Below are 14,335 nucleotides of genomic sequence, written 5' to 3' on the forward strand. Positions count from 1 at the left end.
TCAACCGATTTTATTCAAAGTTGGTACAAGGATATTGACCAATGTTATAGCTATGCACATCAATTTGTTTTGTGATATGATCCAATATGGCCTCCATGCAGCCATTTGTTACGATTTTTTCATGTACAGAGCCATAACTCAGGCATATCTCAACCGCTTTTATTCAAAGTTGGTACAAGGACTTTGACCTATGTCACACACATGCACATTGAATTGTTTTGTGATAAGATCCAATATGGCCGCCGTGTGGCCATTTTATTACGATTTTTTTATGTCCTGAACCACAACTCAGACATGTATCAAGCGAATTTATTAAAAAGTATTTTGATCACAGACCTAATGAAGAGGACTCTATCCTCTCTGAGGACCTGTAATCAAAGTACCCATTAACAAGTGGGGACTGTGTCATCAACGATGACTTGTTTACATTACACTTAGCAGGTCAAAATGATACAAAATATCAGTGTTTTTTTCAAAATTTTTGTCACCATTTCAGTCCATGCTGACGTGATAGAAAACAGGTTTGGTGATGAAAAATTATGAATTAATGAGGAATTCCCATGAAAATAAAGAAATATGTTAAAAAGTACAATATTTTATATATTGTCGGCCATTTTGAATACTTAATGAGGTCACGTGACCATAATTTGCATATTTTTGGAACAAAGTATTTTATGGTGATTCTAAAAATATAATGGTATGGGGGACAGTCTTTGTTAATTTAAGAAGTCAGACGTCATGCTAGATGGTACTTCCAAATGTCAACTCCACCCCAGGGCCTTAGGGTGCTAAGGGTTAAAGTGGAAAATAAATGTACGAAAGGTTGCAGTATTCTAAGCAACTTCTATACGTAAGAATATGTGTTTCTCTAAAGTTGATTGTCGATAATTTACGGTAATAAGATGGGAGGGGCATGTTAATATGCCAATACTGACAGCTGATATTTATCAAAGTATACTGATAAACACTGACGTGAAGCAGTCAATTAAAATACTGAATGATAATTTATTTTAATCATCCCATAGACAAGGACAAAATAAAGCTCTATCGACAGACCAGCCACTTTTCCTTGTATGTAAAAGGTGACAATTCATATCTACTGAGCCATGATTTTGTTTTCTCAGATCTATTTCTTTCCTGTTGTTTTCCTCCTTTAAATCTACGCTATCGCCCATTGGTAAAATTTGTCTAGCCAACGGGCTAGGATAAGCTGCCCTGCAATACCATGATTAAGCTACATTTTATTCGCTATCCTACTGGTTATACCTGCCAAATATCTGCCATTATCATTAAATAACAGCCATAGAAAGATATATGGACAGACAGACAGACAGACAGACAGATAGATAGATACTTAGATAGATAAATAGATAGACTCAGGCACTCTTTCCTCCCTTCCTCCCTTCCCCCTCCCTACCAACATAGATACAGACATACATAGATACATACATAGATACATAGATAAATACATGCATACATACATACATACATACATAGATAGATAGATAGATAGATACATACATACATACATACATACGTACGTACATACATACATACATACATACATACATACATACATACATACATACATACATACATACATACATACATACATACATACATACATACATACATACATACATACATACATACATACATACATACATACATACTCAACAGGTCAGATATACTTCCGCTTTAGTAGCTAAACAAGTCAAATCACTAAAACATCAGATTATTCTGACTATTTTAGTTTCGTTTAGTTTAGTTTTAGTTTTGTTTACGTTAGATTACTTCAGTATAGTTAAGGTTATTACGAAAATAACGCAAAGAATGTATAAAGACACATACATGTAGTCATTAGCGCGCGTTAGCGCGTCGGGCGATGCGTTGCACTAATGTCTGTGTGTTTACTTTGCGTTATTTTCGTAATAATTATTATCATACATCTCCTTTTTTATCAAGAATATATGCACCCATCGTTTCCGATGCATTATTCCATATACTTTAGAGGCATATTCTGCATCGCCCTCTTAACTGCGAGTGGGTTAAGAAGGGTAAGCGCCATCTTTATTTACATCGCGCGCTCATCCAACATTCGATGTACCAGTCGAGCAGCGATGTCGTGCCATATTTGTACAGTGCGGTCTTGGTGAACTTTCGTTATTACCTCATAATATTTTTCACCTTCAAACAGTCGTAATACATTTACTTCTGTTTCTTTTAACAGAAGTTATTTTCAAAGTACAGTATGGAGTTTCAGTATGGAGCCATTCAATGACGCACGGTTTATCGTCAAATATGAAAGTAAAGGGGTTATTGCATGCCCGTTACGTGCCCGTTTTTAAGGAAGCTCGATTGTATTGTTCGCGAAGGCAAATGTATAATAATTTATTTTATGTTATTATATTTTATTTTATCTGTGTATCTACCTGTTGATTGCTGGTTGTCTGCAATACATCAGAAAGAATGTCGTTATCCTCTATTTAATAAATCAACTGACTGTGTATACCAATTATTCTCTCAAATACATAATAATAAACTAGTCAAAATCTAGTAGATACCTGCCTCAGATGATCAGTTAGTAAAAATACTGATTGACAGCTATCTAAAATTAAGTCTTTCTAATTTGAAATGGAAGTCAGGGAGCGATCAATTTTTGTACTTACTTAACGAGTAAACACTCACTTTGTAATACCATTCCAAAGTCAATAAAATATCTGTTAATGCTTTAAAACTGGGGAAAGTTTTTAAAATTATTACAAAATGCGTTAACTGTTATTACAAAGTGCGAATTATTACAAAATGCTGATAACCTTGTTACATTTTGCGTAGACAATTTTTTATTACAAAATGCTGATACCCTTGTTACAAAACGCGTAGACTGGTTTATTACAAAACTGCAGACGTTATTACAAAATGCGTCAGTTATTACAAAAATGCTGATACCCCTTACTACATTTTGCGTAAGTTATTACAAAACACGTCAGTATTACAAAATGCCGCAGCACAGACCCGTTCATTATCAGCTGATACTTCATTGAACTATTAAACTGATGCATTGTAAAGGCAGGGGGTTGAAAGCTTATAGTTCTGAAGACTGGTAATCAATTTTTGCTGGCTGGATTCGCTCACTCTTTCCAAACGTAAACGAGAAAAAAAGCACTGTGACGAAAATAATACAGGATTTAAATATTTACAAAACACGACTCCGTATGTACGCGGGGGCCAGTGAGGACTAGATGCATGCCAGACCAGTACATCACTCACTGAGCCTTCTTCCACTACAGGGCCGTATTTTGTATATAACCCTTTTATTACACACCTTTCCCATTGAACGCCTATACGGCATTTAAGCATTATTGTGGAGGTTTGCATACTCCGCGGGACCACGTTAATCGTACACGCAGTCTGTCATTGTAATAGGTTCAAGCGCGGCATTATGCAGCCGGCCAACTGCTATACCTATCTCTGCACGAACGCCGACGTCGCCAAATATTAGTATGCAACTTGTTTTTCATTCATTCATTTTTTCAAATCAAAAATTCATTTTGACTCTGTTTGCCGTTGATTGCATTTATTTAACGTCTACATCGGGTTATATTTCTAAAACGATATTCCTCCTACCGAACTACACGTTATACCGCAGCCTGCAGAAACGGAGTCCCCTTAAAGGCAGCGGTCCTGCGATTTCCAGAAAGGCAATTAAGTTTTGCTTCGGATATTAAAAAGAAATTGTTGTTGGCATGAACCGACTCACAAGCGTAAAAGTCTTGTGACATATCATCGCCCGAAGCACGAATGCTTTCACACGCTAGGCATATAAAATTACTATGATGTCGGCGATGAAATCTATAATTACTATCTGGTACCCCGTCACTTGAATCATATCTGTGTTGCAGCTTGAGAACGCCATGTATGGTGCGCAGACAGACAAAAAACCAAAACAAAACAAAAAAAATATGTAAACACATATAAAATACTCTTTTACAAAGATGAAAGTAAAAATACGTTTTTCATAAGCAAAGATACACTCACATATTTAGTGGCTGGTGTGACTTCGTGTCGATGTCATATTTTATGGGGATAATCAACTTTGGTGTAGCAATCATTCGTTGATTGCTGTAAGATATCCAATAAGAACCGTCCGGACGCTGGTTTCACGACTTAAGTTATCAATAAGCCCTTTGCATTTGTCGTTCAGGTTTATGTATTATAGCTCCGATCATACGTCCGTCGGAGGTATAAAATTAGCGAATATAAAACTTAGAAGAATTGTTTTGGATAGACTTCGTTTATGATGGTGAATTGTTTCATTCGGATACATGTATACACAATCTATTGTTTACACATACATACATACATACATACATACATACATACATACATACATACATACATACATACATACATACATACATACATACATACATACATACATACATACATACATACATACATACATACATACATACATACATACATACATACATACATACATACATACATACATACATACATGCATGCATGCATGCATGCATGCATGCATGCATGCATGCATGCATGCATGCATGCATGCATGCATGCATGCATGCATGCATACATACATACATACATACATACATACATACATACATACATACATACATACATACATACATACATACATACATACATACTATCGACGTACATATACTTATCTTTCGACACAATGCACTTTCACATCTCAAGTGGTAGTTATTTCTTGAGATGAGAAAAACAGACAGCAACATTTGAACCTGCTCACAACTGTCATGATAAAGGCATTTCAAATCAGAGGCATGCGAGCATCTGATAACTTCGTCGGTGTCAGTGAGCGTCGTTAAACTTTACGAGTCAGTTCAGCCCTTCGACAAAAACACTGAGGTTTGACGATACTATCTGTTGAACTCAAAATATCCTATTTGACATCAAAATTTACAAAGAGTGCTATAACGATGATCTAGTCGACACTATAGCAGTTATAAATAAAATTGCTCTTCAGTGAAGAGAAGAGAAATGACGCGTCGCTTTTTAACAGAGGAAACCATAAATTTTATACAATTATTCAAAATATACGACTTCATTACCTATACGTCTCGTTCAAATTATGTATGTATACACACGGGAGCGATAACTCAATTATCGGTTAAAGAAATAACCCACTTTTCACGACTTTTTTATGTGAACATAATTAGTTTTCTAGTTACAACTTATACTTTGTGACCAACGTGACAATACTTTATTTGTACAGCATCTGTATTTACAGGCGACAAAAGGGAGATCAAAAGTAAAAAATGCATTTTAGGCGCATCGACAGACAATAGAAAAGATTGCAGACGATATAAGCTTAAACGCTAAAATAGAGTCACGACTGAATTATCGGAATAAAAAAGTATATATTATGTAAAAAGAAATCATAGAGGAATAAAGTAAACAAATAATTCTTTGAAAGGATTCGTTCTGAATGTTTAATAGATTGAAATATTGGCAGGCCAGAGGCGCTAGGCGGGAGAAATTTAATGTGGAAGATAATTCCGAAGAACGGCGACAATGGGAGCGCACTCCGCCTCACCTGATTTTCACATAAACAGATTCAACTTGAAGGAAAAAAGCGCGGGTAAGGTGATCGATTTGCTTGCTAACAAAGGTCAAGGACTGTAACGTTTGATATCATTTTCATTGTTTGAGTTCTAAAATAAGTATATGTCCTCCTTCTCCCTAAATTATGCTGAAATACAAGGCACTAATCTTGCGAACACGATGCGTTGTGCGACATGAATTGGCATTGTCGACACATGAATTCTAGTCTGGACTAAAATTCAGGCGATAACAATTATATTGGACATCAGACACATACAGACTGTGTTGACAAGTCTACGCGATTTGCGGTTTGGAACAAGAGACCCTATTTCACAAACAGAAGAAGAATACTGCAAAATGTATAAGTAAACTTCTACTGGTACCTTAAACGTGAAAATGTTCTCAAGATAGTTGAATTTCTTTGCTGAAATCGAACGGTTATCTTCCGGACCGGGTTTGTTCATAGAATGTAATGCCGGTGTACTGCACTGAGGTCACCCAAGGTGACATGTATCCGAGCAAAATATGCATTAGTGCCCTCATAGGGGCCTCAGGCTCCGATGATGATGATCAGATGGTGATGATGATGATGATGATTAAATATTTAAAAATGAAGAAAAATAAAAATATATTCGGACTCAGTAAATTTGTTGTCGTTGTTATTGTTTTTGTTGATAGTATTTGTAGAAAAGAACAAAGTATGCGCTGCAAATTCAATACAGCCAAACTATACACATGCACTGCAAAATTCGATACAGCCTTTATACTATATACACATGCGCTGTAAAATTCAATTTTGCAACGCATGTTTATAGCATGGAGGTAGCTTACCTCCATGTGTACAGTAAGGCTGTATTGAATTTTGCAGCGCATAATTTGTTCTTTTCTGCAAATACCATCAACTAAAACAATAACAACAACAACTTTACTGAGTCCAAATATATTTTTATTTTTCTTCATTTTTAAATATTTAATAATCATCATCATCATCGGAGCCTGAGGCCCCTATGGTGCCCTAAGTCTCAACAGGAAATCAGTTGAGGCTATGAGAAGGGGCTGGTGAAATAGACCGTGAAGAACAATTGCTGAAATGATGAATGCACATGGAATTGACCTGATAAGATTATGACCGGGGCTTGTAAGATCATCTCCAGAAGACGACTTCTCAGTGGGTTATTAGAACCTTTCACCCGGGCGGAAAAAGCAAAAATAAAAGATGGCGACGACATTTGACATTTGTTCCAGGACAAATATGATGTAAACAGCATGATACACATAAGTATAGAATATATAAATATATTATTAATAGAAATAGGTTATTAAAATTAAAACTGTTTTAAATTTTGCAGTGGCATGGAAGATGCGATCGGGTAAAATCCACCATGCAACGTCATCAATAAATATGGCCGTCGGCAATTGAGAAAATAATGAAAGATATTTAATACCTCTTATTTCGTTTGGATTTCAGTTCAACACCTTTAACGGAATCAATGGAATCACAAATAAACCAATTAAACTAGGGAAATGACAAATCAAGAATGGTCATCTTGGGGTATTCTATCCTCGACGATTGACACATATTATATTTGACATACCTGAGGTTCTAATGAACGTGACGTGCGTCACCTAAATTACTTTTACACGCTTTGGTGGTTTTCCAGTCTACGGGGGCGCACAAGGATATTATAACGTGACGCATTATGTGAACACATGGGTTTGCCATATATATCCCTCATCAAGGGTAAGATATATGGATCATGATTGAAGGTTACACGTTACAGAGCGTGGATCATGGGCGTGCGTCAATATATGTATACATGTAGCTGTGAGCATCAAGATAGAAGAGCTTTGATCATGATGAAGGCTTACATATTGGAGAGCGCGCGTCATGACGTAAGGTAGCACATTAAAGAGCATCAAAATATGAAGACAGATATTGGAGAGGGTTAATCATGATGGAAGGATAGATATTGAAGAATTCGGATTGTGATGTACGAATTGATATTGAAGAGCGTTCGATAGATAATGAACGGGGGAATCATGATGTAAGAGTTACATATATCAAAGAGATAGGTTTCCAGACTAGCATGTGCGAAATATGAATGGAAAGTACTATCCATTTGTCAACTGTGTGGTGTAGATCAGCAAGGTTTCGTTTTCATCGAAGTTGGCGAAAGTAAATGTCTCTTGGTAGATTTTTCCTTCTACGTTTACTATGCAAATGAGTCACTTAAGTTTCAATCCTGACAAATGGCATGAGTATAGCGTCGGTTTTAAATGCAAATAAATGATTGTGTCAGAAGAGCGAGGGAGAACAATGCGAAGCGATGTGAGTCTTGTCCGTGTTTTGGGGCACAAACTCTTCTGCAGTGATTGGACGAACTTGGTTTTTAGACATTTTGACAAAGGTGAACGACTTCCCGATTTCGCGGATGAAATCAGAGTTTGGCGCCGAGCCTTAGTAGTTCTCTTCGGTAAAAACGCGGGGTTGTGTAGTGAGCAGAACAAAATCGGTGAAGAGGCCCTGAACGACCTAACACCCTTTCAAGTAACAGATACCAGCTTCTTCTGCGCGTAGTTTAATAGCAGTCTCTTTAGCCTATTGGAATACAGGGTAATTAAACATAAGCGTTCAAGCTGCAGAAGATGAAAGTCTGATATTTTGTTATTTATTTACTCCATCAATGGGCATGAAGCCCACTTACATGATGAGGTGCCCTTCATCCACTCCCCAGATTGAGCAATGAGGAGTTAAGTGCCTCGCTAAAAGGTCGAACTCACCATCCTCTGATATTGAGTCCGCTACACTTGCCACATCCGGGTCTCGAACTTATCGTCCTTTGATCTATGAGTACTCGATTTAAGGTAGATCGCGCCTCGGGCTTTCAAACTTTATCAACTCTGTTCTGATCTTCCTCTTATGGGGTTCATTTTACTTAGTGAAAGAAAACTTTTCACCGTCTTAGTTTTTCGAAAATTGAAAATTTTATTTTCCCCATAGAGTTAACACAGGGATGGCGGCCATTTTGAATTTTAAATATCTGTAAATCTTAGATACTTTGCTTCCTTAGTACCAAAATTTGCTCGGTGACCCCCCCCCCCCAATTTTTTATTCTTGATTTTGAAAGACAATGATTGAAAGATTCATTGAGGAAAATTTTAGCAAAAGTGTAAGTATTTCATTTTCGAGGCCCATAATACCTTAAGAGAGTTAAGTTACTAAAAAAATGTAATTTTCAGCTTTGACCCATATGCATGCTTTGCCCTAAGGAACAGTAAGCTACATGTAGTATCTTTCATAATGAGGACCTTAAGTTTATCAGTGATAGGACTTCATAACAAGATGGCCGCCATTGTCTAATTAATTCAATGCGGAATAATATTTTCAGATAAATATAAGGCATACGCGTACTTGAAGGACGTATAGCCACATACATCTCTAGTTTTAGAATTAGTGCTGGTTCGAGATGTTTTTAATTAATGATGACCAAATACGCCATTTCTCCTAAGGTAATGTTGAATCGTTTGCAGCTGTGGATTATTCTTTAAAACCGTCTGGCCCAAAAAGAAAGCGAGAAAAATATTTTCCCTTCCGTTATGTGTCTCAAAATGAGCCTACAAACGCTGCAATCCAGTTTTGGGATTTTGAGAGCCCGGGACTGTCTCTCATCGAGGCGTGCTCTCGCTGCTAAAGAGATGTAGTCGGAAACACGGCATGTGGCGGTGATGCACTGCACGTTCCAAGACGAATTGATGATGTACGTTTGCATTAGTCAAATTAAACAAGAGACGTGTTCCGGGACAGCGGAGAAGCGGCATTAATGATGATTAAACAGTTCTCCGTGTCGTTTCAATAGGCTTCAGCCCAAAATTTAATTTATTTCATCAGCGGTGGGCTTATTCAATAAAAAACCAAATCTCATAGCTCATGGGTAGAAATATTAAAACTGGCATTTTCGACGTTGCGGAGAATCATTTTACTATGCGGTGAACATTGAAATTTATCAACGACATTCTAAATCAGCCAAACACCTGATGCCCTGTTACATAGGATAGATTAATGTACTAGAACAAACGCGCCTCGGGGAGAGATATTCGAGCTCTCGAATTTCTACAATTCTTTTCTGATCTACCACTTGTGGGGGCTTATTTCAAAGCTCTCGGAGGAAGAAAACCTCTCAACGTCTTAGTTTTTCATAAATCTAATTTTTTTTTACCCCGTAGAATTAACACAGGGACGGCAGAAATTTTAAATTTCTAATATCGCAAAATGCTGAGTAATTTGTATAGCTTGTTCCAAACTTTGCGCGGTGACAACTGATTTTTATTGCTGATTAATTGGTAAGAGAATTGTTGAAAGTTTTATTTATGAAAGTTTGTGCAAACGTTTAAGTCTTTCACTTTCAAGGCGCATAATACCTTAAGAGCAGTTGGGAAAAACAGAGGCTGTCGACCGCTTATTTTCCAGCCATGTGCAATTTTTAAACCAATGATTGCGCCAAACAAAACTTTTTTTTATCCTTGTGATTTCTTGCATAATTTTGTATTTTTTCCTGAAAGTGCTGAAAAAACAGGCATCATATAAGCTTACTAACATTTAAACGGATGTTGTCTCTATGAGTCGACGGTTTCCCTTTTCCGAAGAAACTTTTCGATTTGTCGCAGAAATCTGTCTTGTATTTGACAAGATATGCTGCTAGTCGTCATTGAGTCTGAAACAAATGGTTGAAGATGATAAGTGGGCTCTTCAGGGAGAGGATCACTTGTGAAACTGTCACGCGTAACCTATAGAATTACTTCCCCTTTGCGTTGTAATGGAAATACGTGCTCAGAATAATCGTCTGCGCTCTCTAATCCTAATGCACTGAGCAGGGCATTTGAGTTTAACATGGTGCGCTAGGAGGAATAAAATCTCTGTATCACGTGTAAAATATAAACGATTACAATCAGTCACTGTTGATCGTCTCCCTCGTAAGAGCTGAAGGCTAACTCGCATTAAGTAACAACAGAAGGTTACAAAAGTTGCACTATTCGTAAAAATCTTCTCGGAATGGTCCCGTGAGCACGAAGACAAGTTGATGTGTAATATGAATGATAATCATGTGAGGGATTCTGTGTTTATGGAACAGAAGCTTATTATTTCAGATTCCTTAATTACCTACCAACAAATTGTACAAAGTGGCTCTGAGTTGCGTGTAAATACATTTATCTATCTTTGTATTTTCCTATTCAGTATGGATACAGGTGTGTATTTACGTTGCAAGGTATGCATAGTAACAACAACAACATTATAGTCCCATGCTTGATTTGTATCTTCAGTTTTTTATGATTGCCGAATTGCTTGCAACCCCCGATCAAATTTAATGGTAATTATCAACCAACTTTCAAGTTTGACGATTTTAAACTACCCGTAATTGGTGATTTTGTCCCCTTTTCAAAAAGTTATTGGCATTTTATTGTGTATTTTCCAGTTTTCTGTTTATGTATAACATGTCTTTTTTGAAGACAATATCATGCTCGAGGGCTCTAATAAAGTATCTTATTGATTATTTTTTCTATTTTTTTTCTTATTTGTTTATGCAAATTCAGTAACTTTCCTGTGGGATTCGATCCCAAAACCTGCGCTACTAACTTGACAAAGGGAGACAGCGCCAAAAACCATTCAAGTCAGCTGCAGACCTAATCATAAACGCTTGGTTCAGTAAGCATGCAAAGCTGCTATCTTGTATCACGACCCTCTTCACTCACACGCGGCAAGACTTCTGATGACATGTGACGACATACGGCAGAAACACGTGACGCAGACGTTGCTCGTGGTAGAATGCGCCTCGGGTTAAGATATTAACCTTTTGAGCGCTGTAATTTTTCCCACCAAAATTTTAGTGTAACATTTTACCAATCTTTATGAGTTTTTCTGTATTTGTTTAGATAATTTTGGAGCAAATGGACACCACATTTAATTAGCTACAGTTTTTGATCAAATTTTTGGCAAACATCTGGCAAAATTTGACTGGGCAGGGTATCTTTTGTAAAGTTGACAAAAATTGACTTTGGCGCTCAAAGGGTTAAGACTCTCAAATTTGCAATACTTTCCTTGCATGCTGCTTGTAAGGACATAGTTTGAAGCCTGTGATATAAGTTTTCCCCCTCTTGTTATTGTTGTTGTTTTTTGAAAATAAAAAATGTAATTCTTTCTCATAGAGTTAACATAGAGATATCGATTATGTCGATTTTCAAAGATCAGTAAATTTCAAGTAATGTTTTCTCCAGGACGAAAATTTCTATTCCTGATTTTGAAAGAGAATGGTTGGAACTTTCCTTGAAGCGCGTTTGTGCAAAATTTTTAAGATTTTCATTTTCTAGGTCGTGCTACATTTACTTATCTGCAATAGCTTCAGGCGACAAAGCTGTCCACGAGGACAGCAAAAGGCGGGCTGAAGTAGAGGTCATGTTTGATTGTCAAACAGTGTCGAGACACTCCAGTTTCACATTTGTTTTACGATGATTACAATAGCGTGAAGCATTGTAACACGTATACAATCTGGTCCGAATTCGTAATATGGACGACTCAACAGTGATAGTCACAAGGCAAAATGTTTTATATACGAAAATATACGTTAGGTATAAACGTACATGTCTGTGAGTCTGTCTGTCTGTCTGTCTGTCTGTCTGTCTGTCTGTATGTATGTATGTATGTATGTATGTATGTATGTATGTATGTATGTATGTATGTATGTATGTATGTATGTATGTATGTATGTATGTATGTATGTGTACAAATAAAATGCATAAGTACAGTACGTACTTGGTTGACAAAGATCTTTTCTACGTATACTTTTGTTCTGCATATATCTTAGGTATACCACTAATGTGGTGTTCCAGATACTTCAATATACGTAAAAATATACTGAACGTGTACCAAGCATTTTCCTAGCGTGTGATATCGGCATAAGGCAAGGATAAGTAGATAATAGAAACAGAAGAATTATATCAATGTATTTTCCGCTTTCTCCTTAAATTTCAGCGCTGGCCATAGAATACCCAGACAGTCAGTCAACACTACCGAAAATGTGGACGTCACCACTGAGGTTGTCGGCGATATCGATTACAACGCAACTCAGAGTGGCGTCATTTTTACGTCACTACACTCACATCAAACCCAAGGTCACGATCCCCACTATGACATGGACAAAGCTTTAAGTCATATGCTGGACCAATTACTGGAAGGATACGACTCCAGGGTTAGGCCCAACCCTTCCGGTAAGTTAGCCTGACCTAGCCTTGTTGAATTTGAAATTCAAATTGAGCGTTGAATTTGTTTCATGTGATTGTTCTCAGGTCGAATGGTATCTTGCCGTATGAAAATATCACCGACACCTATTTGGCAGTTTCTGAGAACATCTTTAGACCCCAATGAAATATTATTGCCATATGCACTATCCAAGCAAACCCGGGCTCGTCGTTAAAGCCTGCAAATCGAGCAGTCAGGTAAAGATTTGATAGCGTAAAATTTTGTTTCACAAAAAAAAAAAATATAATTCTAAAAACACAACATTGAAACTTTGATCACAACTAATATTAATAATTAGAATTGATTCAGAACAGCAAAGAGACCCGACTGTATTAATTTACGAAGAAGACAAGCCAACGTACCACTTGGCCTGTTTTTCATCTCTGAAAAGGGTATTTTTGCAACCTGCCCCAGTTGTAAGCCACCTCATCAAAATTTGAATAAAGTTCACAGGGTAATCCTAAGGTACTGATAAACATAGTTCTCAAGGAGAATTCATCTACGAAAATGACAGAAATTGCATCAAAAGAATTTAAAAAATGTCAAATTTTTCACAGTTTTGATGAAAAAAATCTTGGTAAGATGGTAAATCCACAAAAGCGTCAGCATGCGACAAAATCTTTTTCGTACCATTGACTTTCAAGTCGAAGGAACAATAAAATTGACTGGCATTGACCAGAACTCATCCAATCTTCCATTCATGATGTTCGGCTCTGCATGAAAAAGATCGATGATTGACATTTCAACCATCGATTATTAAAACATCAGACAAAGTCGCTCGCGGGCAAGCTCAGACCTGCATGGATCACGGCCTCCCATTCTAAAATATTTATTGTGTGTAATTCTGCACAGAGCGCCGATAGCGAAATGCCGAGCCCCGTATCATTGACCCAGACATAGGTTCCACAGTCTATTAACTCTAGAGCAGAATCGTTATTGGCCTCTGACTGTTTTCACCGTCTTTTATAAACTTTTAGATTCATCAATCGCGTAAACACTGGAGCAATAAATGAATAATTTAAAGAACGTCGGCGTAGGCAGAGAATGAATGACGGAAAAAAATCATACGGCATTTCGATCCGACATTATAGCTGCATTGCAGAAAATAATTCATCTTTCCTGGGGTAAACTTACTCGGAACATAGACAACTTGTCTTCCTGATTTGTTTACTCTGGAAGATGTACAGAGTACCAGTAGCGAAATTCAGTGTCCCGTATCATTGACCCAGTCGTTGGCTCTGCGGTCTGTTAACTCTGCAGCAGGATCTTTATTGTGCCCCATTTTTTGTTATCGTGTTGTGTAAATACACTATAGCAATTGATGGATGGTTTAACAACATAGCGACTGTCGCGCCGCGAATATTAAAAAAAAAACTTTGGCAGCGTCTTGACCCGACATCATAACTGAATTACAAATAATTAATAATCTTTCCTGAAGGAGAA

General features: G+C 37.1%; 1 protein-coding gene across 2 annotated transcripts in view; it reads left to right on the forward strand.

The window, feature by feature from the left end:
- LOC139140155 (glycine receptor subunit alphaZ1-like) overlaps nt 1-14,335 on the forward strand; it is a 48,045-nt gene that overhangs the window by 14,242 nt on the left and 19,468 nt on the right. For both annotated transcript variants that reach the window (XM_070709211.1, XM_070709212.1), the window contains exon 2: nt 12,626-12,861. In XM_070709211.1, the coding sequence (XP_070565312.1) occupies nt 12,626-12,861 (236 nt within the window). The remainder of the gene's footprint in view (nt 1-12,625; nt 12,862-14,335) is intronic.

This window comes from Ptychodera flava, chromosome 9, assembly GCF_041260155.1.
Source record: "Ptychodera flava strain L36383 chromosome 9, AS_Pfla_20210202, whole genome shotgun sequence".
Taxonomy (NCBI): domain Eukaryota; kingdom Metazoa; phylum Hemichordata; class Enteropneusta; family Ptychoderidae; genus Ptychodera; species Ptychodera flava.